Raw genomic sequence first — 27,838 nt, 5'->3', positions numbered from 1 at the left:
TAGTCTATTCCTTAGTCCATACAGCTTGTATTTATTACACTGCATCATACACATGATTTAGTACCTATAATAAAACCAAAACAATCAAATATTTAAAGTAACTTAAAAAACAGAAACAAACTCAAAATTATTTAGAAGCCTAACATTTCAAAGCCATTCGTACAGAGCTTGTTAATTTAACCCTAAATGTTTTTCTAAACGTATTATTATATCTAAAATATCAACTCGGTATACAGTGAATTCTCGTTAAAAAGAACTCAAGATTAGACAAATTTCCAGGCAAAAAGTTATTGTAAATGACTTCTTATAATACAAATTAATTTAACATGAATTTCTTGTTATTGCAAATTTATTTTGGATCCCTCCAGAAGAAAATAAACCAAAAACTCCCTTGTTCGAACAGCTGAATGGAAAGGATATTGGGAAATGTATTAACGTGCCCACATTAGTACCCCTGTACTGCATATTAGTGCCGTTTGAAACTACAGATCCTAGGATGCATTTCGAGTTGCCATAGTGCTCCCACAAACACTAAAGGTGTTGAAAACGGTGGATAATGCACCACCAAACAAGAAACAAAAAGATGTTGCTGCAGATTTCAACTTTCCCATGAACACTTTATCAAGTATTCAAAAAAAAAAAAAAAGGGGCGGGATAGAATAACACAGGCTTATAATAGTTATACCTTGCTTTTGTGGTTTAAAAATGCCTGTGATCAGAACGGGACAGGTTGGTTTCAGGTGCACTTCATTTGCAATGTATACTCTTAAAGTTCTTACAACCGTATTTTCAACAAAAACGTACAGTACTTTGAAATGTAGAATACTTTTCATTGTTTTTTAATTTAAATTTGATTTGTGTTGCTGTAACTTCAGTAAGACCTGTAGGGATGCTTTTGGCTTTAAATTCCTGATATTACAAACTACTGATAAGATATATATTTTTTGCTGGTCAGTTGAAATTCGTATTAATGAGAATTGACTGTATATAGACCTTAAAAACTAGCAATACGTTATGTGTAATGTGCAGTGCACTTACAAAGTTCTTTTTTTGTGGATTAGAAGCTGCCAGAGCAATTTTAGTATTCAGTCAGTAAGTGCCCCCTGGACAGCTGGGAAATGCACGTGCTTGCAGCGAGAGAGAAAGAGAGAAGTCTTTAGTTGGATTTTCTGGACGTTGTCCAATTTGTACATGGTGCTGGGCAACGGTCAGAGAGGAAGAGAGGAGTCTCAGAGTCTAAGTTCCTGTTCCACATCTGATTCGTAGGTGGTGCTGGCAGATGGCAGCTTGTCCATAGAGATATGCGCTCCCTCTCTCGTCTGACCCAGAGATGCAGCAATCACGTCCACAGCCAGGCTGGCCGTCGCTTCCACTGCCTCCCGCGTGGCTCCCAGTGTGGGGTTCACTTCCACCATATCCATGGCAGATAGCAGACCTGGAATGAGAGAAGCAGATAGCTAGTCAGTGCCATTACTACAACAGAAACAAATACTAACATAGGAGTTGTCAAGAGTCCACACACTTATCCAGCGCACAGCATACAGTTTAAAAGAGTACAGCTTCATGCACACAATTATATTTAATCAATAGGAAAAGTGGTTGCTTGGATACACATATGTGCCATCTGATTCCTCTATGTATTTGCAGATTGCAATACTTCATTTCAAGAATATATTTGTTATGTTTGGCCAAGAGGATCAATTACAGATCCTTCGAAGGGATCGTCAATCATAAAAAAAACTAATTGAGGACTATTATGTAGCTAATGCAATGAATCACCTGTAGCGGCAGAAACAGAAAAGACAGTGTATTATGTACCAGAATATGTAAGGCAGGCTATAGGTGAGAGAACCCCACCTTACAATCATGATGTGCAACAGGGAGTACCACATGCATGTTTTAATTGTGACCAACAAGGACACAGTTTCCATCATTGCATTGAGCCCATGGTATCGCTCAAGGAACTGAAGGAAAAATTAAATCATCTCAGGTAAAACAAAGGGACAAGTGAGAACATCCCATTGGGATGTCAGGCCTCTACAAATGTGTCAGATTTACATGGAGATTGTGAATAAATAAGCCTATATAGGCTTAAACAGATCACAGGATTAAGAAGTGACTTATTTCTCTGTTACAAACTGCTTTAATAGCCTATGCATTCCCAGATGAGAAAAATGTTACACAAAAAAGAGGGAAGGGCCAGGGGAGGCGCAACGCTTGGGTCTGAGGAGCCTGGGCCCACCCATTTTGCTCATGGGCCCACACAGTTATGGAGCAATTTACCATTAAAAACATTTCATGCCAAACTGTATCAGACTTTAATCCGCCGCGGCAAGTCTAGCTCATCCTCGTGGTTCAAAAAATATATCCGTCCCACCCACCTCAGTACCATGGTCATGGTTATGAAAAAAAGATTGGTGACTGGACGGCTGAGATATGAGATCTTGTGTCTTCAATAGTATAGTATCAAAATTAAGCGCGTTGGTAGCAAACATACAGGAACTTTTCTTTCGTTGCAAGGCACACAAGCAACCAGCTTGATCAGCAAATGTGCCAGTATGTTACCTAGTAATGTTACCTACATTTAATTTTATCAATTTCAATTCAGTTAACTGATGCATCTGAGATTTATGTTATGCTCAACTCATGCCTCTATTCCTGTTTTGTTTTTGTTCCCATATAACTGACACTTTTCTAAAGCTCAAAGCTTAAATTTAAACTCATTTTGGGAAGTCGAATACACATTTGAGAGCGTTTTCTTTATGTGTGGTAGTGACTTGTAGCTCGCTAACGTTACAGAATTTGTGTTGCTATGCCTGTTGGTGGTAAATCGGATGTTGACTCTGAGAATATGGTGCTATGAGTGTCCTCAGTATGCATATTGGTCAGCACGTTTACGTCATTAAGTCATAAATGGCCCGTCCTTGAAAATTTGGGGCCCAGCCAGGAATTAAATCCGCCGCCACTGGGAAGGGCACCATTAAAGTCCAACTGAAATCAGATATTCTCAAAAGAATTAATACTGCACCTGGTCTTGTTTTTCAGGAACAATGAAGTGGTTCATGTGCTTTGGATGATTGGACAGATGGAACTGTGAACAGGACCATTGAAAACTGCTGTTCTACTGAAGAATATTGTCGCCTGTACTGGACATTAATTCTGGATATCATGCAAACTTTTGTTGTTTAGAATATTGGATTCTTGAAGGAAGGAATTTTATAGGTGTTAAAAACACGATCGCACCCGAAAGACAGGTTCCACAGGCAAGGCGTTGGGCTTTAGCTGCAGGGAGGAGGGGAGCTGCTTTTGTACTGTATTTAAACCACTGGATTTCTGTATTAAGACACTCTTTATCCAAACTGGCATTTGGTTTTTCGATAGATAGAGAGTCCTGTAGGGTTAAACCTACAGTACTATATATATATATTTTTTTTTTAAGATTTGCCCGTGCAGTTTCTATGTGATTACGTTCTGTACTGTGTATCATTGTATTTCCTTTTTGTCTCAGAATTAAACAGTTTTTATTGAAAATCACATCGAGTACTGGAATTATTATTTTTGAGAAATAAAGAAACCTTGATTTCTTACAACACATAGCTGAACTTTTGCAATTATGAATGCAGATATGTACTCAAAAAGGGACCATTACAAACACGAGTTTTATCATTTTAATAAATGAATGCAATAAACAAGAATGTAAAGCAAATTGTATTCTGCTTTAACACAGAATTAATGAATTAAAATATTTTTTTAAACCCACGGACAAGTTGTTAAAGGCTTTTGCAAGTCTTCATTTGCGCCGGGTGGGTTGGTAGAGGCATTGTTAAAGCAGCCTACCTGTGTTGTGAATCTCTTCGCTGATGTAGATGCCTTCTCTGTATGTCAATCCTCCCATCACTGGAGTTCCAGTAGCAGGGGCCAGAGAGGGGTCAAACGCATCAATGTCAAAGCTGAGATGGATTGGTTTTTGCTTTCTAGAAAGAAAAAACAAAATGCACAGCACACTATTATATTTATTGTGCACCAACTGCATTAAACACAAGGTAGGTCTACACTACCCTTACATTAAAAAGGGCAGACCCAGGCCTGCTCTGTACCCTGACCGGGACACGCAGACAGAATCCAGGTCTTGAGATGAGAACACTGCAAACTGCAGGCCAGCAAACAGTTACCCGATGAAAGCCATCTTGGAAGCATGTACAGTTTAAACTTCTCTGGTTGCATAAAAGGCATGAAGATGGTTTGTTCTTAATATGAAACCCTATTTAAACATGCTTTACGGTGGGGGGTTTTCTCTGAATATTTACTTAGCTCTGAAAGAGGTAGACATGGTTTCATTTGAATTTGACACCCAATGCACCGCTACACTAGCACGGTTTATTGTCCTCTACCGTACCTTTCTAGCAGATGGTCGAAGGTCATTTCCATTACTCTCTGAATCCCCACTCTGTCTATTTCTCTCATTGAGAAGTGCTTTATTCCACAGGTCTTCAGAATTTGGCTGCAAAAATAGGACACAGGAAAAATGAATAACAGCACACAGTTCCATTCCTATTGAACACTGATCCTGTTCACAAAACTGAAGCGCACAGCCCCAGTGTCAGCCCTGTTCAGTTTCTTCAAGCAGAATTAACCTGCACACAGGCAAGTACTGGACTGAAGACCGGTTTTGAATCCTGCATTGAAAGAGCCTAGGGGACTGGTATATTACTGTACTATAACACTGTAGTTATCAGTAAGTGTGCATTTCTTCCAGCAATCAGCTTTCATGTATGGGCATTAGTATTATGTTTTACCAGGATGAGATGAAATGACGATTAAAGTTCATGTGTCACCTCACATTACAATCTGATTATATTTGATTAAACTACACTATAATAGTGTTATATATATATATATATTTTTATACATTTATACTTTTGCACTGTAACTATACAAAATCTACAATCGTAAAGCTTGGTTTGGGTGCTTCCGGCCAAAAGCCCTGATTTCGAATCTTGACATCTGTAACGTCACTTGGGGAAAACATGAACCATAAATCATAAACATGCATGCACATGTCTATGGCATAAACAAAATGATCATACATACAGGCCTATTTTGCGATGGTCAAACGCTGTCAAAAATACATTTCACCTCAGATAGGCTCAAGGGAATGCACTGCATGAAAAAAGTACTGTATTCCGTGAAAGTAAAATGAACGAGTTCGTCAGCGCGCAGTGCAGTGATCACTTCATACAACACAGAACACGGAGACTAAAGCTTTTGTTTGGTGGTTTCTGGCAGATACACAAGTTCACAAATACATGCAGACCTTTACAAAGATAGCTCTTCACAAAGACAATCAAGTAAGTGACCACTGCTTCATTTTCCTGACCACTGATTCAATAGCTGAAGCATTTAGAAACCTTTAACAGCCTTAATTAAACAATTTCGTACCGTTTACTTTTGCATCAAAAACACATTTTTAAACAGCTGCATCTATAAGACACTTCATACAGATATGACAATGATTACCAGAGATTTACTTTCTTACCCTGTGTACTAGTGCTCAATACTACTAGGCTATCCACTGCGCATAATCAGTTCTCTGCAAGTGTTTCATTTGTTTTTTTAGACGTCAGATATTATTATTATTATTATTATTATTATTATTATTATTATTATTATTATTATTATTATTATTATTATTATTATACTGTTATCAAATAAACTATATAGTCCAAAATTAGCCAAAGAAAATAAAACAACAACGTCAGAGTACTATAAACCACTACAAACACATTGCGTGCTCAAGATTTCTGATGCACAAATCAGAAGAATGAATCCATTCATCCAGCTTTTTTAGGTAATCTTTCGATTTTCAATTTTATCTTTAATGTTCATATGCAGATTACTGGGTAAGGGTGTCTGCCAAGAAATAATAATAATAATTAGGTGCAGTTTACAAGGAGGTTTGTGGTGGGAAAATTACAATGTTGCTACTGCTATGATTGTTTAGGATTTCCATGCTCAGGTTTAAATGCTATTGTAGGTTATAAGATTTAGGTATAATATAATAATCATGCATTATGTACTAGTAGTTGTTGTTGTACATACTTCCTTTTTCTCGCTGCAGGGTAAGCGGATGGAAAGATACTGACTACCAGCTCGAAAGAAGAAGTTCTCTTTATTTAGCAACCGCAAGCTGCATACGTGACAGTACACAGAAATGTCACCGGCTTAGTCAGAATAAGTATAATTTTAGGATGTTTGCAATTTAGATAAGTTGTTATTGTTGCATATGATTCATCTTAATCTTCCAAGCTGTTGCTATCCGCGAATGTTGAGTTAAGCTTCTGTGATTGGCTCGCAATAACTGCAGGTTACAAGGTATATATTATGCTTATTGACTCTGCGAAGTCAGAACACTTGCTCGGAGCTTCCTAACACTTGTGTGTGTTGAGTGTGTTCTCAGGTTTTCAAGCCTTGAGTAATAAACTTTGTTTGATTCGACCTTGTTTGTCTCACTGAGTCTCTTTCAGAAGCTGAGTGAAAAACTTCCATGACAGGTTAGGCCTATTTAATTTCACTAAAATTGAATGAAGTTGAAGAGCTAGACGTGACCATGCAAGTCATCTCGGCCCTGTAATATAAACAATGCTTTATTACTAAGTGGATGGGAAACGGTAAACACTATTTGCAAGATATAAATGGTACAACAAACCAAATATAGAAATACACTTTTTTTATTGCCATGAATGAACTGCTAGCCGTTGTTAACTGTACACAAGAACAACATTCAGAATTGCCGACCTGCACACAAGGGGAGCATGTTGCTCACATTCCTCATGCCGGCGTGGTTATTTTCTCCTGCAGGAGGTTCAAAACAGTTTGGAATCGGTCCTCAAACCACTTATTCTTCCTTTCCACAATTTCTTTCATTACACACCACACTCCTGCTGTCCTTACTGTAATACAGACTACTTAAAACGTCAGAGAAATTCGTAATGATCGCTTTCCCAGTCTGAAGCCATGTATCTATATCTCTCCTCTGTTCCTGCTATGTGTTCCCCTAGTGACGTCACGCCAACTTCGTGCATCATCGATGCGTTGTCTGTATTTTCCGGAGATAGTTTTACGTCTCTCTGTGCTCTATAATTGATCATGGCGATTTCATTTCTTGCTTATTGTGAAAGTAAACAAAGTACAACCCCAAAGCCAAAAAATGATATTCTATGTGAAATACAGACTTTAAATGGTAATACTGCATCTGAAAACCACTTACTGCTCGCCAGGATCCACATCTCTGAGTCCGATGTACACGATATCTGAAGAGGAGAGGCGGGGCGAGACCCAGGAAAAGCCAGGGACGGCAGGAACCTGAAAACACGAAACACACAGGTCCTTACAGGCAAGCCTGGGACTAGCACTGCCCCCGGTCTATTACCTTCCCATCCAACACACGGGTACTTACAGGCAAGCCTGGGACTAGCAGTGCCCCGGTCCATTACCTTCCCATTAACTGGCTTCAATTTGTTTTTATTTCAGTCCCCTTGCCTTTTTATTATGTTTGCAATCATTCATAAATTCTCAAATACTAAGTTTTAATTTTTGATGAATTCATTGGAAAGCACCTAACACAGACTTCTCAAAAATGTATCCTTGGGTAATTGCAATAAGAGCCCATCACAATGATTGCAGGCATAAGGAACAGTAAAATAAATAACATACAGTTTGAATATACTCGTTCTTTAAGCAGTTGTCATATGTAGCAGTCATTACCTGCAAGATAGCTGTCTGTGACAAGAGTTAGAGGTTAGAGGTTAGGCTTAAGCTATCTGTGATAATACCAAACAAGCCCCTTTTTCAGCAAATTCCAACCTCATACTAACCAGACAGAGAGATCATGGACTGCATTTTTATAACAATCATATCTATTCATTTATTCCACAAGGGAAAACCTGGGAACTTAAAAAAAATATTGAGGAAGTAATTCAGCGAGTTCCAAAACAAATAAGAAATAAACCAGTTCCATGAACACGGAAGTGGCCTTGGAGCAGAGTCTGTGCTGGAGAGAGTTCTGTCCGCATGGCATTACCTTGTCCTGCAGCTCCTTAAGCAGAAAGGACACAGACTGGCCGTGTAGGTTCCCCGAGGGGGAGGTGAGGGGGGTGTTGATGTCAGAGTGCGCGTCCACCCAGATCAGACACAGGTCCGGACAATGCCGGGAGTGGCCCTGGACAGAGCCGATCCCTAAACTGCAGGAAAGAGAGACGTTTCAGCTTACACACTGCTGGGAATGCATCAAAACACAAACCAAATAAAGTACTTTAGATTATGATGCAATTTAATTTGAATTGAACCAAATCTGCATATAAGCACAGGCTTGCTACCCGAGCCTGTGGTTATCCACAGTATCGGCTTTTCCTTTTAGGACACAAATAAAGTTGTGATTAACAAAAGAACCACTGGATTGCCTCTTTACAGTGCAGCAGGGATGAATATGGGGTTCCTTTGTGCTTCACTGTGTGGAGGCAGCTGGTGGGATGAATATGAACAGTCTGACTCTGCCCCTCTCAGGTATAAGATTCAGCACGACACAGACAGGCAGCGCCTTAACTAGTGACACGGGGAGATTCTGAAGTGCTTAAGAATGTCCTTTTCAAGGGTCGTCACAATCAGTCCTCTAGATATATGCAAATTTATGTCACTAACATTCAAAGGTATGGGCACCGCTACCAACCCACAGCGGAGGGTAATAAGAGCTATGAATAGCGATTACCATGATCCACAGGATGAAGTGATAGAAAGGGTTTAAAAAGTAGACATAATTAGCAGTGCTTGCACTTCTAAAATTAAAGCACAGCATTTTGTTATTGGCAACATAATTATGTCTGCTATGTTCCTAAATGCTGGCCAGCTGCAAGATGAGCTGTCTGCACTCAGGTTTCAGAGCAGAAGCCAAGTGATTGACCCTACAATACATTGAGCAATTTCCACAGGACGAAAACAGCCAGAGATGGAACAAGGACACTGTGAGAGGTCACATTAACCTTCCAGTACCCATACTGCACTTACATTCCCTATGCGGGTCTCAGCTGTCCAGTAAGCACAGTTTACAGCAAACATGTTTTTCAGTACTTTATTAGGTTAATGAGCACTCAGTTTAATGAAACGCACAACAGGTAAGAAGATGCATGGAATTAACTAGACACTTTCAAGGACAAATAGCTCCAATTAAACTGGCAATTCAATGACTTGCTTTTCAATACGTTTCAGGTGCGTCTGGTAAAAGGAGCACAGTGGATCATGAAGTAACAATTCAGGAGGCTTCAGGTTTGCTTAACTAAATGAATCTGAAATGCACTACTCCAAAGAATGAAGGAATAATCAAAGACATGTACATTAACATTATACAGATTCCAGTACATCTTGTCCTTTGTACAGATGTGTGGCAGGATGAAGACCCTGCACAATAATCATTGCAGGCTGTTTGGTTAGGCTAAAACGAGGTTAACAAGGCCAGCTCAGGGAATCCAGGTGCCTGTGGTCAGATTACATTGCTAAACCGATTGCTAACTAACCTGGCCACAGGTACAAAAGCACCTGGATCAGTTTGGAAGTTTGTTCAGGGATAGAACTCATGAAGAAAGGCCAGCTCCCTGTGACTGGATGCAGTGCCGCTAATAAGCCCTGATTCCGTTGTTACAAACACCTGCACAAAGGTGGCTTTTGATTGTATCTGGATTATTTGTCCATTTTCACTAAAAATGCACATTCCTGTGTTGAAACATAATGTTTCTGTTCCAGCCTGCCTGCTGACCATCAGCCAGCCCGTCACAAAATATCACAGAACATGCAGCACAATTTGAAAGTTAAATAAACACCACTTTGTGTAATAGTAGTGCCACAGTACAAGATCCCTTTTTGTGACTTCTAATAAGTGATTATGTCCCGTGAAGGGTGGATTAAAATAGTTCCCCTCCAGATTAAACCAAGACAATACTTCAGTATTGCTATGCTAAACATGACCCTTTAACAGTACTTTCTAGCAAAGACAACCAACTGTATATTTGTATTCTCCCCCTCCCCTTCCTAACATAAGAGAAATCGAAAGAGCCATGCTGTGGCGCTCAATGACCCATTTGCTGGTCAGCCCTGATCCCAGTGTATTGTGCTCACCTGTGATCCCCTCCCAGTGTGATACAGGTGTGCCCCGCTCCCACTGCGCTGCTCACCGCGTCCGCCAGCACTTTACTGGCGAGTCCCACCGTGCGTGGGAAGGGGATGCGTTTGTAGGTGTCGTCGTTGGCCAGGTGGGTGAAATTCAGATCTCCCAAATCATACACCTTACAACCTAGAAAAGAAGGATTCCCTGGTGAAATGCTGTGCACTGTACAGAACAGCATCAGAACAGCATTTATTCAAGTCAGGGGTATCGGAGTGCAGTTCAGTGTTCACGCCCTTCAGTGAAATACTTCCATTTCAATTATCTCTATGGATGAGTCAAGACATTTAGTAAATTCGTAAACTTAAAAACCATCCAAAAACTTTACAAGAATGTGCGCGTCTTATACTGGAAAATGGGACCTATCTTGATGACAGTACATTTTAGGTAAGACTTATTGGAATTAATCTGTTAGCTCTATGTGTATAATGGTAGTCCTGCAGTTCACTTGTGAAATGAACAACAATTATTTCTACAGGTTTCTTCATGGAGAATGTCATTAACTGAACGTCAGTATATTTCTGCCTCGTAGTAAGCACTACCTGTTTTTTCTTCAAATGATATTCAGACACCAGGTATTTCTAAGAATTACTCTCTGGTTCCTGGAGCCAAGCAGTTTACAGTATACACATTGAAAGTGACAGCTTGCAGATCATTAGTAATAGATTAGGGTTCCAGCCTGCTAAAAGATTACTTTGTCAATGGTATGGAGCATGGAGGCTGCACAACACTGGACCTTTGTGCTGCGTTTCTGTGAGGGACTGGTGACAAAGGGCTGACACACACAAAAAAAAAAAAAAAAAAAAAAAACAGGGGCATGACAATGACACAGCAGGCTGTTCAAAAGAAAAACACTCAAAACTCTACATTGTGAGCGAACAATTGCTTACTGTCAATGGTTTCTTGTTGAAGGTCGGGTAGCAATGGGGTCTAGGCAATAAACAAACATCTGTGGTGGCTCTAAACACAGTCGTTTAAATTATTTTAAAAAACTAACAGCGTGTCTGTGTGTGTGTAAGTGTATAACTGTTAGTGTGTGTGCATTCACAAGTCTCTAGTGTAAGAATATTAAAAAGGTTAATATTTAGGTAAAATAAGCCATTGTAGACTTTGTAATCGTGTTACTTAACATCCTATAAATGAACAAATGCTCTTTACAGTAAGTAGGCAGATGAATAAAGTTTTAAATATTACCTCCTACCCATACTGGCCAGTTAGAAAATGACTGTTTTCATGTAACTACATTTATTAGTCCCCTTTGACCTTAATAAGGGAAATAAACAAACACGGCATCTCAAATCATTTGCACTTTAAAACAAGAAGCACTTGTTTTTCTTATTAGAAAAGGGAAGGCAAGTCAACAGAACAAACAGCTTGCTTTTAAGCAGAAAAGAGGCAGTTTCTGATCAGTTTATCCTCCCAGTGCAAAACAACAACCCCTTTGGACAAAGACTTGGGGCTTTGTCTCGTCAGTCATTGCCACACAGTCTGCATTGCCCAACACTGTTGCTGATGTAAGACCTGACAGCAGTGAGGCTGGTTCACAAGCCAGAACATGATGTTGACAGAGTAAGCAGGTGGGGAGTTCTAAACCAAACAGGTGCAAGGCAGCAGTGTAAGGCAGGGGTGCACAGATCAAGGTCCGGAGTCCTCCTGGTTTTATAAGCATCATTACATGAAATGATTGAGACCTGGAAGGAGTAAGTCCAGTAAAAAGGGACAGGAGCGGTCCCTCCGAAGGCGACGGCAGCAGCAGACCCTCGTAAGGCAATGGCAGGTGCGGACCCTCGGGAGGCAACAGCAGGAGGGGAGTCCCCGGCCAATAAGGCGGCAACGGGAGCTCCACTTCTCCCCCTGGTGATGGAGTCAGGGCCAGTCGTGGTCTGTTTCTGTTTCTGTTTTGTGAAACAGTCACCCTTTCATCCAGCTGTACCGAGATTGGATTGTTATTCAATCATTCAATTGGAATCTCGGTACAACTGCACATGAATTACTTTGTGCACTTCCTGTGCTCCCATACAAACACCCCTTTTAATTTGCACGCGAAGTGATTGTGCCACCTTCGTGTCTTAATACAATTACACATTTTATATCACCTGTGCTACACAGACCCATTTATATCCTGTGCACCAATACCTATACACCAACATTAACAAATACACACAGGGGCAGGGCACACTACCACAATAGGACACCTTGGTCAACTGGGGCTGTCCTTGCATCAGCTGTAGCTGGTCTGCGAGCATTGCTATTAAAGATTCAGTGTTCGGCTGCACTCAGAGAGAAGTACAGTAATCACTATGAAGACAAACCCTGCGGCACATTCAGCATGGCCAGTCACACAGACATGAAGTAAACAAGATATCCTGCCAGGTTTCCATTGGAATGCTTCAATTGCTCAGCTACTGTATTAACCCCATTTGGTCCAGATTCCTCAGTAGTGGCTCATCATGCGCCCCACCATACTTTTAAGGTGCATAAGCTGGGTGGAGCAAGAGCGACTAACAGAAATATACCTGGCTTGACAGACAAGGAGCAGAAGGTTTCTGGCAGCTGTGTCAAAAACAATGAATAAATAAAAGAAGAATGTGCTTTTCCATTTGAAGATCCTGGTCTCAAACACAGTAACACTATCAGTAAACTGTATCTTTTTTTTGTTTGTTTTTAGCAAATGGTTTACAATGCAAGTTGCATACAAAGTAGCTTACCTTCCCCCTCACCACTTTTAAACAGTACATTTGAGATAAGCTTTTAATTACTATTCACTTACCAATATGTCCTTGAACTACATGTAATTGCAGGCCAGGAAAATACTTACTCACGCCAAACAAAAAACCCAAACTGTTACCCAAACTTTGAAATGCACCATAATCCAGTGCAAACAGGTTGAAAACAGTGTGCAAAACAAGCCCGCGCTGGAGTCGATTCTCTACAATCCAAACAGTACGGGCACGCTAAAACCAGAGTCCCAAGCTCACATTTCTGTTTATTTTGTATATTTACAAGGATAGGGATTTCTGCTCGTGAGCCATGATCCTGTCTGGCGCTGACGGAGATCCAGTTCAGACTGGTTTCATCTCAATATGAATTGCCTTTGTAACGCTGCACTATACATTTATTAGTATTTCTCCCTTTATTTAAAATTTCTCATTTCTTTGGTCACTTGTATGTTTATTTATTATTTTTATAAACTAAATGGCACGTTTATTTCTTATTTATTTTCATCACTGTTTTTGAGTGTCTGGGTTGTTGATTTTGTTTTCAAGAATTAATCACTTGTGTTACGTTGGGTAGAATTAAGTAGTAGTTTGCACTAGTGGTGGGTTAGACTACTTGAGTACTCTAAAGAATTATAATTACTCGAGCACTCATTTACTACTCGAGTACTCGAAGAAAAAGAATAATATCTCTTCATGAATGCAAGTTCAATATATTTTACTCACGTATAGCACCTTAATGGGTTAACAACCTTAATGCTCATACTGCTTTCCATGGAGTTTTCTTAAATCTACTGCAGAATGATTGGCATTGGGCAGGTTTCACGTGCGGGCATGTAACGCTCCAGTTCAATGGTGACGCACCCAGTCTTCCTGCTGAAGGCATGCTCTTGGACCTCGCGAGCGTGGTTTGGGGAAGGTAGGCCTGAATGTTATATTACTAGATTAAAACTGTACTTTTTGTAATGGTGTCTCAGATGGGAGCTAGGCGAAGTAACGTATGGAAATACTTTGAAAAACCAGATGGAGCAACAGTGCTGTGTAAATGATGCAACACAAAACTGGCGTACCACAAAATGACCAGTTCAGTGCTTCAAATGAAAGCAATTGGACATTTCTGTGAATGGAACTTCAGATGTCGTCAAAAAGCAAACGTCCATTGCAATATTTGCTGCTAGCAGCAGTCATCGCTGTGATACTTATTATTGTAAGAAAACTACAAATTTAACAGCAAAGATGATTGCAAAAGATATGCTTCCGTTTAGCTTTGAAGAAGGGATTTTGAAAAGTCCTGAAATGAGTTGAGCCCGAATACACAGTACCTTCACGTAAAACTAGAACAGCAAGGCTGCAAAAGCTTGAAGACAATTGTGCTGTAGCGGTTCATGCAAAATTTACAAACAGAAAAAGCTGCTATTACAACAGACTCATGGACGGCACTGAATACACAGTCATATGTAACCATTACCTGTCATTACATCAAGGAGTGGAGTATCTCAAAGTTTTCAAGACAGACACACTGCGCAGAATACAGCACATACTCTCAATGCAGCTGCTGAAGCTTGGAACATTAAAGGTCAAATTCTGGCTTTGCTCACACTGTCCAACTGGCTTCTCCAGTATTGCCGCACGCGTTGGAATTCAGTGTGATATGATATTATTGAAGCAAAGGTGGGCTGTGACAGCTACATTATCTGATCCAAATGTTACAAAACTGACTGATGCCAGAACACTAGAATTAACATATGAAAGCTAGCAAACAACTGAATTACTGCCAGCATTACAGTCCTTGAAATGTGCCACAACGGCATTGTGCAGAGAATCCGAAGTATCTGTATCAATGGTGCACCCTGTTACTACTACTCTACTTTCTAAACATCTTAAACCGGCTGACGAGTAGTCCAGCAAAGTGACAAAATTCAAGACAGCGACGGCTCCTGCCAGCCTGAAGACAGCAGGGAAAGTAGAGCTCATTGCTCAGCCTTGGATCCCAGACACAAACATCAGAAGCTTTTCGATTCCTCAATAAGGGTAGCTGTGAGAGAAACTGAATGACCTTTGTGAAAGTCTAGCCAATAGCAATGCGAGCACGTCTTCAAAATGAGCACGATCAGTTTCATGATGATCAAATGGTCGACACAATCACAGACATAATGGCAAGAAAAACCCATCTCACCCACAGAGCGACAGCTATAACCACGCTTCTTGGTGAGGATTATTATTATGCCCCGGAAGCAACAGGTAACAATGAAATTGAACATTACTGTCTGGAGCCGTGAGTTTCTCCTGATCAGGATCCACTTATCTAGTGGAAAGTTAATGAAAGCTGTTATGAGAAGGTCAGTCGTTTGTCCCCGAACATCAGTTCCAGCAGAAAGAGTGCTCTCCACTGCAGGGCTGATCGCAGAAAGAGTGTTCTCCACTGCAGGACTGATCGCAGAAAGAGTGCTCTCCACTGCAGGGCTGATCGCAGAAAGAGTGCTCTCCACTGCAGGACTGATCGCAGCAAGAGTGCTCTCCACTGCAGGGCTGATCGCAGCAAGAGTGCTCTCCACTGCAGGGCTGATCGCAGCAAGAGTGCTCTCCACTGCAGGGCTGATCGCAGAAAGAGTGCTCTCCACTGCAGGACTGATTGTTACGCAGTCGGCTGTCACCAGAGCATGGATATTTTTTTTTTTTTTTAATGACAATATGTAAACTTTCCACCAGAAGCTTGACTCTTCTCACTTTGGAATTTACTTTAAATATTTTTTTGTACATTTACTTTTGGACGAGACTGCAATTTTAATGTAGTTTTTTTTTTTTTTTTTTTTTTTTTTTTTTTTTTTTTTTTTTTTTTAATCCTCAGAAAATATATAAATGTTTTGGGGTTTTTTTGCACTGAACTTTTTTTTGAACTTGGAAGCAACTGTTGTTGATTTTGTACTGGGCAGACTGAAATGTTAAATATTTCTGGAACAGTTGAAGATACAGACCTTTGTCAATGGATTTAGCATCGCAACTCCTCCCTTCACTAGATGAATGTTTTTTTGTGTTTTATTCCCCACTTGAAATTGTTCTCGGATTTTGGGTCGAACAGCAAGGAATATTTAAGACACTATTCATTTGTTTGTTCACTGGACCTGCTATTCGCAAGGACTTTCAAGATACATTGTAAGCAGCTAGGCCAGGCTTTGTGTATAATGATTTCATGTAATAAAGCTTGCGCACGTTACTTAAATTAGAACATGAAGACATTTATCTAGTAATATTTGCTTAAGATACAATTAACTCTACCTGAAAGCAAATGTCACTCAGTACTTCACCTATTATTTAATTGTGTATTACATTAGCATTTAAGAATCGGTCTTAGAAAATGGTCATGGAAATTAAGCATTACACCTTTGCTAAATTGAACATTGTTGCTTAAATACACTACACAGAAATACATTACAATGGGTAAAATGCAAAATAGACATAATTATATATATATATATATATATATATATATATATATATATATATATACTTTTTTTAATTCATTTTAATTATCAAATCACTAATACTGATCAGCTGTTCACTCCAACTGATCAGTGGGAGGAATAGTGATCACGTGATATGTGTTACTTGTTTGAGGCACACGGTAATGAAGCAACAATATTCATCTTAGCAAAGGAGTAATGCTTAATTCACACATTCAGTTTAATTGTCCCGGTGACCATGAAGCCATATATTCACCATAACTTCTTGTCATTTTTGTGGCGCACATGTAGAATAATATTGTCTGGTATTAGGTTCGAGTACAAGAGTAATAGTTTTTTAACACTCGAGCACTAAATTACTGGAAATCCCCACTCCCAGTTTGCACTGATCTGTCACTGGTAAGCATCCTGAACAATCTGATCATTCATTTCACCCGTCTGATTTACTATACCGGTTAATCAATTTCGAAGCGGGTTTAAAAAGGTTTGCACTGCAGCTACAGTTCCCTTTCAATACGAAGATGGCCACCAAACACTGTTTATGGGATATATGCCTGCCTATTGGTACGTGTCACTGAGCTCTTACTATCAAAGCTGCCGACAGGCCCCCTTCCCCCGATGACCTCCTCGGTCCCGCCTACTGAGGGGATAAAACCGTCATGCAGGGAAGGATCAACCTCTTCTCAAGTTGGCAAGACCATCTGTGTTGCATTGAGCCCTTTTTATTACTTAAAAAGCGCTGCGTTGAGCTTGCTGCTAGTTCCCTTGCACTTCCTGCTGAAAACTGACTTGCCACTTTCACGGAATCGGTAGCTCCTAAGCCGAATCCCTTTTTTCTTTTTCTAATTACTGTACCTTTCCGCACTTGCTCGCTTGGGTTGCAGGCTGCTTTGCTTCATTGTCTGTCGTCTGTGAGTCAATTGCCTGTGCAGTATTGATTTTAAAGGAGTGATTGTGTGTCTTTCACTTTTTTTACTTCGGACAGCACTGTTACTCCACTGGGCCTAGGCTTGCCTTGTCCCCGTTGTCGAGTTAGCCCACAGCCGCCTTAGGTACCGCTGGTCGGGGCCTTGTTGTTCTGATTGTGCTGTGCATCCTCGCACTGGGTTGCGCAGAGAACTAGCTGCAGTGCAGCTGCTTACAGCCTGAATCAGCCGTGTATTCCTCACCGGGGCCAGCCCCGCTGCTGAGCTGAGAAAATCTTTTGCCGGCTGTGCTGGCCCACCACCACGTGTGTTGGGCCTTACAATGAAACAGACAGTGTGCTCTCCCCCATCTGTGCTGTACTGTATTATTACTGTATTATTGCTGTATTGCTGTCAATCACCCGCCGTGGCTTCGGCCCTTGTGTCCCCCTGTCGCATGCTATGCGCTGCCCAGGTGTGTGACCACACAGTTACGTTAAGCACCGTTGCATAGCTGCCCCCGGTGTTTTTTAAATACCGCGGTGCGTGTTCGGCCCGTGCTACTTCAGTACCACGGTGAGCACTGACATACAGTATCTGGTACAGGCAGTGTGCTGATGCTGCACGGTACTCGGTGCATGCGGTACGCACAGTGCCCGGCGCTGCACGGTACTCGGTGCATGTGTGCACGCGGTACGCATGGTACTCGGTGCACGTGGTGCGCACGCTACCTGTTGCTCCATGCTTAATGCACCCGGCGCTGCACAGCACTCTGTGCACACGATACTCTGTGCACATGGTGCACACAGTACGCGTTGCACATAGTGCACGGTACTCGGCGCTCGGGTTGCACTGTGCTTGGCCACTGCCTCAGACCTAGCGCAACAGCTTAGTGCCTTGTTGCCCTCTGCCTGTAGACGGTGCTCCACTCCGCTGTAGGCTACGCGCTGCCCCGGTCGTGTGACTGCATGTAGTCCAGGCTAGACACCACTGTCCAGCTACTACGCTGTGTTTACTCTTTTTCTGTGTAACAGTCTACATCGATTGCAGTCTGCTTTGCGATTGCAGTCTGCTTAAAACCTTACAGCGCTCGCTGTTTTGTGTCTTACTGCGCATGCACCCTCTGCAAGCGTAGCTCAATGAGTTTCACCTGCATCCCAAGCGTGACAGACACTGTCGGCCGACAGTCTGTCTTGTGTGCTCCGTGGCCCTGAGCTGGAGGAGGACGACCTCTCACCTGCGCCAGGGGGTCCAAATGGGAGTGGTTTCCAACTGCCGGTAAGTGATGACGGACGCCTCCAACTTTGGATGGGGTGCGGTCTGCGAAGGCAGAGGAGTCAGCCAGGCTAATAGTCATGACTCAATCTCTTGCCCCATGCCTGTCATCTTACAGTTTTTGCAAGATCTGCTTGAGGCTGGTAGATCACCTTCCACATTGGTATACCTAGTGGCTATTTCTGCTTGCCATGCCCCTGTGGACTCAGTGTCTCCGGGCACGCATTTTCTGGTTATCCGGTTTCTCCAAGGCGGTCAGTGGTTCTGCCCTCCTAGGAGGGCTACTCTCCCCGAATGGGGCCTTGGGTTGGTACTGGAGGCTCTCACGCAGGCCCCGTTTGTGCCTATATACTCCATTGAGTTGAAGTATCTGTCTATGAAGACAGCCTTATTCTTGGCTATCACCTCTGCAAAACGGGTTAGTGAGCTGCAGGCGCTGTCTGTGCATAGCTCCTCTATGCGTATTTGGGATGATGGTAGCAGAGTGTCACTGCATGCAAACTCTGCTTTCCTCCCCAAGGTGATCACAGCCTTCCACATTAATCAGTCTGTGGAACTGGAGGAGGAGGATAGGAAGTTGAACTTCCTCTGCCCAGTTCAGGCATTGAGATGCTACATGGATAGGACGAGAGCATTGCGTCATTCTGACCAGTTCTTTGTCTACCACGGGACACGACTGTCGCATTGGATTGCGGACACAGTCTTGACTGCGTATCATGGTGTTGGCTTACCCCTGTCTGGGCAGATAGCCGCACATTCCACCAGAGGTGTGGCTATGTCATGGGCCCTCTTTAGAGGTGCCTCCATGGCTCTTGATTTGTAATGTGGTTAGCTGGGCTATGCCACATACTTTTTCCAGGTTCTGTCACCTTAATGTGATATATCCCTCATTGTCTTCAGTGGGCACAAGGGTCCTTAAGGTTGCACACTCGCACCGCTGACCTTTGGTCAGGCAGGGCTAAGGCTTTCGTATTCGTTTTCCCATAAACGATGTTTGGTTGCCATCTTCGAATTGAAAGGGAATGTGAAAGAGAAGATAGCCCCCAACCGCGAGGTGGCGGAGGTCGTCATACCAGTTTCGTCGCGAAAAGAGGTTGATCCTTCCCTGCATGACGGTTTTATCCCCTCGGTAGGGGGGACCGAGGAGGTCATCAGGGGAAGGGGGTCTATCGGCAGCTTTGATAGTAAGAGCTCAGTAACACCTACCAATAGGCAGGCGTATATCCCATAAACAATGTTTGGTAGCCATCTTCTCTTTCAGGGAACCAGGTTTACAGTAGGTAAATTAACGTTTTCTTGCTTGCAGAGTCTGATGTTGCTGTACTGTGTGTTTTTAAGGGAGACGATCTGGTTAACAAGTCGAGATTGCCAGTGACTGTCTGCGTTCCAGTCCTCAACCTCCCCACTGATCTCACTGAAGCTGCTTGAATCTGTGCACTGTGACTTCTGTAAACACGCCGAAGTCAGCTCACGATCTTCCATTCACGTCGGCAAGAAAGTTGTTTTGACAAATCTGCTGAATAACACAGACAAAGTGATACTGCAGACTAAAGTTATATTGTATTTTGATGCTTTAAACCACAGCATTGTCTGTTTTTAGCAAGATTAGGAGGGTTTCATTTTATCTGAGTATTTGTTTTAACATGTTTAGAGTGTCTAGTATCCATCTGGCTGTATTTGTAACGCTGTGTACTCATGTCTCCATATCCCTTATAGGTACTGTATTTTAAATTCTGTTTATTGTATTGTGTTTTTTATTTTTATTTTGATATACAAAGCTTATGTTACTATAGTGTGGCAGAGTGTCCCGCCCCTTTGTACATGTATTTGTTTATTTATTTGTATTATGATTTAGGTATATATATGACGGCGAAAAGTCGTGTTTTGTATTTTATTATTGTGTGGCAAGACAAGCAAAGCGTCATCCGCCATGATGTTTTAAATGTTAGGTACTGCGTGAAGATGCGTGACTGATCAACTACTAAGTGTGTATTTGATCGTCACGCATCTTATTAAACATGTGCAAAATGTGACAGAGGGATAATAAGATAATTGTTAGCTAGTTAATCCCTCGGTCATCAATATAAAAGACCTGCAAAAAACACTAAAACTAAAAATAAACGATTGCTATATGTGCTGATTATAATTGAGCCAGACACTTGTTTGTTTTGGCCCACATGCCCTTGTATTTGTATCAGTGCTTTTGTTTTATTAAAGCTGTTTATTTAATAAAACACTGAGCGCTGTAGCACCTCGCTTTGCCCCGCTGTCCCTTGTTGTAGTTTGTTTCTGGTCTGACGTCACCCCTACAGCCATCCTGTTCACATATAGCTGTTTGGGTCTCCACCTAACACACTGCAAGCTACTGTACACTGACTGACAGTGCTTGTATATTGTGTATTCTCTCATTGTTCCATTATTTGATTAACCATTTTAATTGCCTACTCTTGTGTCTTGTCCTCTGTATGCGTGCTGTTACCACACCCAGCCCAGTGCCCAAAACAAACAGCCTCTGCTGGTGAGCTGTTGCACCTGTACTAAACTGAATGGAGCTCCCACTCCAGCATAGTCAGACTGTTACTGTTTTACACCTTCACCTCTGATAAGTAAAAGAGGATGCATTAAAAAGTCTGGAAAACAGATGCTGCATGGTGGAAATCAACATTTTGCCAGAAGCACCCCCCCCCCACTGGAATATCTGCCCTCGATACAGGAGGGCTACTGTATCACATTACTTTAAGTTGCCCGTGTAATTCCAGAACCCTTTCATGCATAAGCACTATTGAAGAATCTGTTGATCTCATCCATTGCTGAGCAGCACTGCAGTCAGCTTGCATTGCACAGGATGACTTGCACATTCCCCCGACTGTAGGAATTTACAGTTCTTCAGCTTTCAAAGAGATCAATGTTTCGAAAGATTATTTGCTACAATGTATTTATTTAAAATTTGTGTGGGGGATATTGACTATAGTGCTCATAGGTGAGGGGCAATATAGCAAGCTGCATTTTGAAAACTCAGACTCACCAGTATCATGAAAAAGTAGACCACCATGACCTACAGTACATCTCCCAGTAAGCAGGTTGACATAAAAATGTTCATTTGTCATGCATGTACAAACTGAGACAGGAGCTTCATAATGTACAGTACATCCCTAGATTTGCATACTCATTATTAAAAAAAATGTCCCTACCCAGTTAGCATATTTGGATCAAAATACGCCACTAATATCCCCATAGTAATGTCAGGCGTGACAGTCTTAGGTAAAGGAGAGACCTTTTAAAAGCCTCAAACCTCTCTAATCACACGATTGAAGGCACCTTATTTTAATAACACATTGAATGTAGTTGGGATAAATGATGATGGTGACAACAGATAATCCACTTGATGAAAAAGACACACACACACACACACACGCAGGCACACGCATGCACACGTACACACAGTCTGAATCAAAAAGAAAAAGAAATAGTTTTACTGTACAAACACAAGCAGGCTTACATAATGCTCTCTATTCTGCAGTCGTCATCAGGGCTATGTAATGGTATGGAGGATATTCCATGCCAAAATGAAAAAATGAATGAGTAAATAAATTAATATTGAATAAATAAATAGACATTTATTTATTAATTAATTTCGATATTTTGATATTTATTGATCAATCAAATAAATAAATAAAAAAGGGTTGACTGCAGCGAACTAAAATGAGCGTACTAACTGGGGATGATCTCATGGGTAGTACGGAGGACGGTACTAAAGTAGTATGCAATTGAGCAGATCCAGACAGGCCCCAGCTGCGTACTAGAAATTTTCAATTGCAAAAAACCCAAAATCACTACAGTTACCCACTGCTAAAACAGTGTATTAACTTAGTCCAGCATTGTCTTTAGACACAAGTTGTGGTATTTTAAAATGTATTAAAATGAGTGTAAAATGAAATAGTGCTCAGTTCATACCTTATTCACTGATTGTACGATGGTCAATGCATTTTGCGATTGTTGTTTTTGTGTCCTGATATTATTGATATAATTGATATTATTGTGCCGAAGCTCTTTAAATATACTGATGTAATCATTCACTCAGCAGAGTTCAATTGTTTTTAACAAGCTGTTCTCCTTATAAAGCATTCTCCTGCCTTTACCTTCACCTGTTTTCATGATGTGGAGCCGCTCCAAGAGCCTTTCGTAAGCTGGGCGAGTACAGTCTGCCCGAATAATACCCACCTGGTATCACTGCTTGTGATTTCATATACTCCTTTTAATATGGGCAACACCTAAACAATGCATTTGTTTTATGTGTTAATTGATTAATGAGCATTTGATTTAAGAACAAAGCAATATGTTTGTAGGCAATTTTTACTTTGTGCTTCGATTCATTTCTGTTCTTGATTTGCATGTGTAGCAAAAATAAATGATTAGGATGTTGTTAGGTTTCTCAACAAATAAACACAATTATTAATAAAATGCAATGTTCTTCGAGGAAAAATAACACTAGCTGATATTTAGTATTGATAGTTTGAATTGCATAATAAACTGTAACCAACTCATATTTGGAGCTCCCCCTTCAGGTCCTGTTTGGTAACATTCTATAATACAGATCTTACTCCTGTGCTGTGTATTAAAACTGGGGATTAGTTGATCCCCAAATTTTTTTGTTGTTGCTTTTTTTTTTTTTTTTTTTTTGCAATCGGCACTAAATTAGTATGGAGCTATCTATTATTACTTGCATCAGCTGTGCGTAAGTTCTTACTTAGCTTAGTTAAGTAAGAACTTTTGCTAACGTTGATTTTACACATTACTAACTTTTCACGGGTTGCACCAGCTATGATAGTTATAACGTAAGACTAGCTGTTTCTTAAATGCCTGCATACATTTAGGGAGGTATAAACTGTTTGTAGAAGCAAAATACAACATGATACGGCAACTTTTGACGCGTGTGCTTCTCTTTGAAATTGATTTTATTCCGTCGTTTTCGTCGTCAGCGAATCCTGCGAGACAGCATACATCCTATTGATAATTATAGTACAACCTTTTAAATCCGATTAAATTCTAAAAAGTTTCTTATAGGATTTAATAGGGTTATAAATCTTACACGAATCATTTTAAAAGTTGCTATATGAATTACTCCAATTTCTGAAGCATTCCAGTAACATTTCCTATAGGATTTCCTGTAGGATTTTTTATATTTGAATGCAAAATTAAATACGTATATTTATTATCCGTAATGACTCAGAGACACGGAACATTAATTAACTTTATTAAAGTTATATTGATGAATAATTTACAAACTCTCCTAAAACTTGGTTTTAAATTTCAATGTTATACCATATATTCTTGAACTAGCATTGTCTGTCAGCTTCTCTGTCGTAACACACACACACACACACACACACACACACACACACACACACACACCATACACATATATCTATATACATACACAGTAATACTGTACATCTATATCACACACACACATATATACTGTACATCTATAAACACACACATATATACTGTGTCTCTATATTGTAACACACATACTGTCATACACCATATATGTGCATATTAGATATACACATGTGTATATACTGTATGCATATATATCACCACACACATATGACATATACTCTATATGTGTGGTGTGTTATATACTGTATATCTAGATCACACACACACACACACATATATATATCTAGTGTAGATCCCACACCTATATCACATCTAACATATATGTGTGTGTGTTATAGTACACATATAGACACAACACATATAAGTACACTACACACCACAACTACAGTCTATATCTATATCACACACACACATACATATACTGTACATCTATATCATGTAGATATACTGTGTGGTGTGTATATATCATACACACATATACTGTGTGTATCTATATCACACACACATATATATATATGTGTATATCAATATCACACACACATATATACTGTATATGTATATCACATACACACATATAGTTGTGTACATCTATATCACACACAAACATATATACTGTATCTCTATATCCACCACCACATCGTACTATATAACATACAGATATATATATGCCATCACACATATATATATATATATATATATATATATATATATATATATATATATACATACATATATATATCTGTACATCTATATATATACATATATGTGTATATAGTGAGATCACAGACATATAGTGTAGTGTGTATCTGATATATCACAACATGTACATATAGTATATGTACATCTATATCACACCACATAATATATATATACTGTGTGTCTATATCACATGACACACAGATATACTGTGTGTGTTCTATATCACACACACATATATATGTGTGTGTATCTAGATCATATACATGACATCATATATGTATATCAATATCACACACATATATATTGTATATCAATATCACACACACATATATACTGTATATCTAGATCACACACACATATACTGTATATCTAAATCACACACATACACATTAATCTGGATTGTTATAAAGAATACAGGGAGTGTGAAGGTTTAAAATATGGAGTACGAAGAAAAACTTCCCCTCACAGCATCCCGATTCACAAAAAAACACTGATTTAATTTTAATAAATTAGTCTCAAAAACTAAGCATTCTTAATATTTCCATTAAATTATGTTTATTTTCGGTAGTTTAAAGGTCCCGTCCATATGTGTTTCCTGAGTGGGAGTTTCGATCTGTATCACTGACAAAGCCCTCTGAAATATCTTCACTTCTATTGGCTACCGACCAGCGATGACGTCGCCGACTTGGCATGAACAGATCTTACTGATAAACTATAACTTTTTGTATACGCAAGGACGCCGGAACTAGGGCAGTTTAAAAATTGTTCCAGAGCCACTGATTCTTAAGTACGTGTTATGTAACTGAAATATGAGAGCACTTAGATATAAACGAACAAGTAACAACTAAGGACTTAGTGGAGAATTTACGTTTTATCTTAGGAATTCATTTATGCATACCTGGTGCAAACGCAGCCCTGAGGATGATCCCGAGATAGTACTGCACTAGCCAGTCCGCGGCTTAATAAGCAACTCTGTACTAAATTACCAAGTTCGCTACAATTGAACCTAAATATCTATGTATTTATTTTTATATTTATTTACTTATTCATTTATTTATTTGTAATTTTGGCAGTGGATATATTCCATATAACGGGGCTGTCTCAGCCAAAGTTGAGAAGGATGTCTGATGGCGCGACAGTCGCAACAGCTACGCAGCCTGCCTAGACTTAAGGGCTATGCACTCCGGGCGCGAAGCGAACGACACGAACACAGCACGAGTACATTCAAAAACGACAACTGTAGCTAGCCATGAAAAGAAAATACTGTCTGCTTTTGCCAAATAAAATAAATAAAACAAAGAAATAGAGTAGGGGTACACCACACACTAAAACAAAAATAAAGGTTATGTACCAGTGAATGTTTACATGTGACCGATCTGGTTTTACATGTCAATTATTCAAAAAGAATACATTTACTCATATTTATTTGTAAATACTGAGAGATATAATTTACTTTTATTGATTTTCAGTTTCAATATTTTTTTTTCTCACTGTTTAGTCTGCTGACTCCTCCCTAATCGCCTACAGCTTTAGTGCAGGGAATAGCGGTACATTTCTACCTTCTATTACATCAGTATTTTGGAACGGGTTACAGAGTGCGGCGAAAGGGCAGAAAACGTTTTTGGTGATTTAATTTCAGCCACGAGCCTGACCCAAAAATGAAAAATTTCACATTCCGACCGAACCCGACCCGCTTTTGTGGGTCACCCGCGTGTAATCTACCAGGTGCAGGACTACATTACTCCATTAAAATCAATACTTTTCATTATTTTTTATTTGCTCGCTCGCGTCGGGAGTGCATAGCCCTTTAACAGATTCAAACAAGGTACACAACAAAAACAAGAATCCATTGGACGATGCAATACCCTCAAAACCCTTAACAAACCGTGAGGCTTGACATGTCTGCACATCGCATCATATTTCTGGATCACTTACCCAGTGAAGACAGCCTGTGGAACAACCCAGCATCCCTCACGGCCCTGGGTCCGTGTTCGACTCCTCTCCTCTTCTGTATTGAGGTAATAATTAAACAAATACCTAAATAAATAATATGAACTAGACAATTTGAAACACACTGCCACTCTCTATAACATTTTTTTTACCTTATAAATAAATCAGTTACATTGATCAGTTATCGTTTCAGTTACTGTATAGAAAGCTGCTGTGTAGACAACATGCTGAATAACCCACTGTTTCAAGATTCCATTGCTTATTGTAGAAACGCTGATGTGTGTGTTTTGACAAATAAAGCTGGTTGATTGTGTAAATTAGTGGAATCGACAACATCTAATACCATACCGGTCCGATGCATGTTTAATTACCTGTCCTTTCGAGAACGGAGCCCCGATAATCGCCACAGAATGGGCATACTTCTTTTCTTGTACAGGCGATTCCAGCTGTCTTTTGAAGAGACGAAGGAATGAACCTCTGAGAGCCATCTTTACAGACATTTTAAACAGACAGTAACCACCTCTAAACTCGTTTTATTCAAAACAAAGTTCTTTAAAAAGAATTGGCTGTTCCGTCTTTCCACTTCTTCTCATGCCTGCGACTGCGAAGATATCCCCGCGACGACACCGTGATGCGGTGACCATCCCACAGACAACTCCTTTAAAGCGGCCAATCAGAAGCCATGTAGTGGGTGGAGCGCGCTTACAGAGACAAAAACACATTGTTATTAATATCTATGTACGCGGATAGCAGTCGTCTGTGCGTGTGTGTGTGTGTGTGTGTGTGTGTGTGTGTGTGTGTGTGTGTATGTATGTATGTATATATATATATATATATATATATATATATATATATATATATATATATATATATATATATAATAAATACATACATACAGGTAGTGGACAAAATAATGGAAACACCTGGTAAACGAGGGACACCAAGTATATTGAAAGCAAAGGCTTCCACACAGATGTGACTCCTGCGATAATTGAGCAATTAACATCACAGCATGTTTAAGGTCATGTATAAAAATGCTGGGCAGGCCTATTGCTTATAATTGCTTATAATTAAGGCTAGCATGGCTGCAAGAGGAGACCTCAGTGACTTTGAAAGAGGGGTGATTGTTGGGGCGCGTTTGGCAGGAGCCAAGACAGCTCAACTTGCTGATGTTTCACAAACAACGGTGTCTAAGGTGATGTCGGCATGGAACTCCTA

At 40.3% G+C, this 27,838-nt stretch overlaps 1 protein-coding gene across 1 annotated transcript; it reads right to left on the bottom strand.

The window, feature by feature from the left end:
* Positions 1–10: 10 nt before the first annotated feature.
* Positions 11–27,244, bottom strand: LOC121330120 (arginase, non-hepatic 1-like). Its single transcript, XM_041276405.1, has 8 exons — positions 26,992–27,244; positions 26,606–26,678; positions 10,165–10,339; positions 8,081–8,240; positions 7,268–7,362; positions 4,397–4,501; positions 3,838–3,974; positions 11–1,435 (listed from the first exon to the last, which is right to left on the bottom strand). Exons 1-8 carry the CDS (start codon positions 27,118–27,120, stop codon positions 1,230–1,232), a joined length of 1,080 nt encoding a protein of 359 aa, XP_041132339.1. The 5' UTR covers positions 27,121–27,244; the 3' UTR covers positions 11–1,229.
* Positions 27,245–27,838: the final 594 nt, after the last annotated feature.

The sequence above is a fragment of the Polyodon spathula genome, chromosome 17 (assembly GCF_017654505.1).
Source record: "Polyodon spathula isolate WHYD16114869_AA chromosome 17, ASM1765450v1, whole genome shotgun sequence".
Taxonomy (NCBI): domain Eukaryota; kingdom Metazoa; phylum Chordata; class Actinopteri; order Acipenseriformes; family Polyodontidae; genus Polyodon; species Polyodon spathula.
The sequence above is the reverse complement of the archived record's forward strand: the minus strand, read 5'-3'. Positions and strand labels throughout refer to the sequence as shown.

What these genes read in the sequence shown, in the direction of transcription:
- LOC121330120 (XM_041276405.1), bottom strand. Translation starts at nt 27,120, where the DNA reads ATGTCTGTAAAGATGGCTCTCAGAGGTTCATTCCTTCGTCTCTTCAAA. An exon ending in GATGTGGATCCTGGCGAGCA is followed by an intron (nt 4,502 to 7,267) that starts GTAAGTGGTTTT and finishes CTATTTTTGCAG; the next exon opens with CCAAATTCTGAAGACCTGTG. An exon ending in CGAAGAGATTCACAACACAG is followed by an intron (nt 1,436 to 3,837) that starts GTAGGCTGCTTT and finishes CTCTCATTCCAG; the next exon opens with GTCTGCTATCTGCCATGGAT.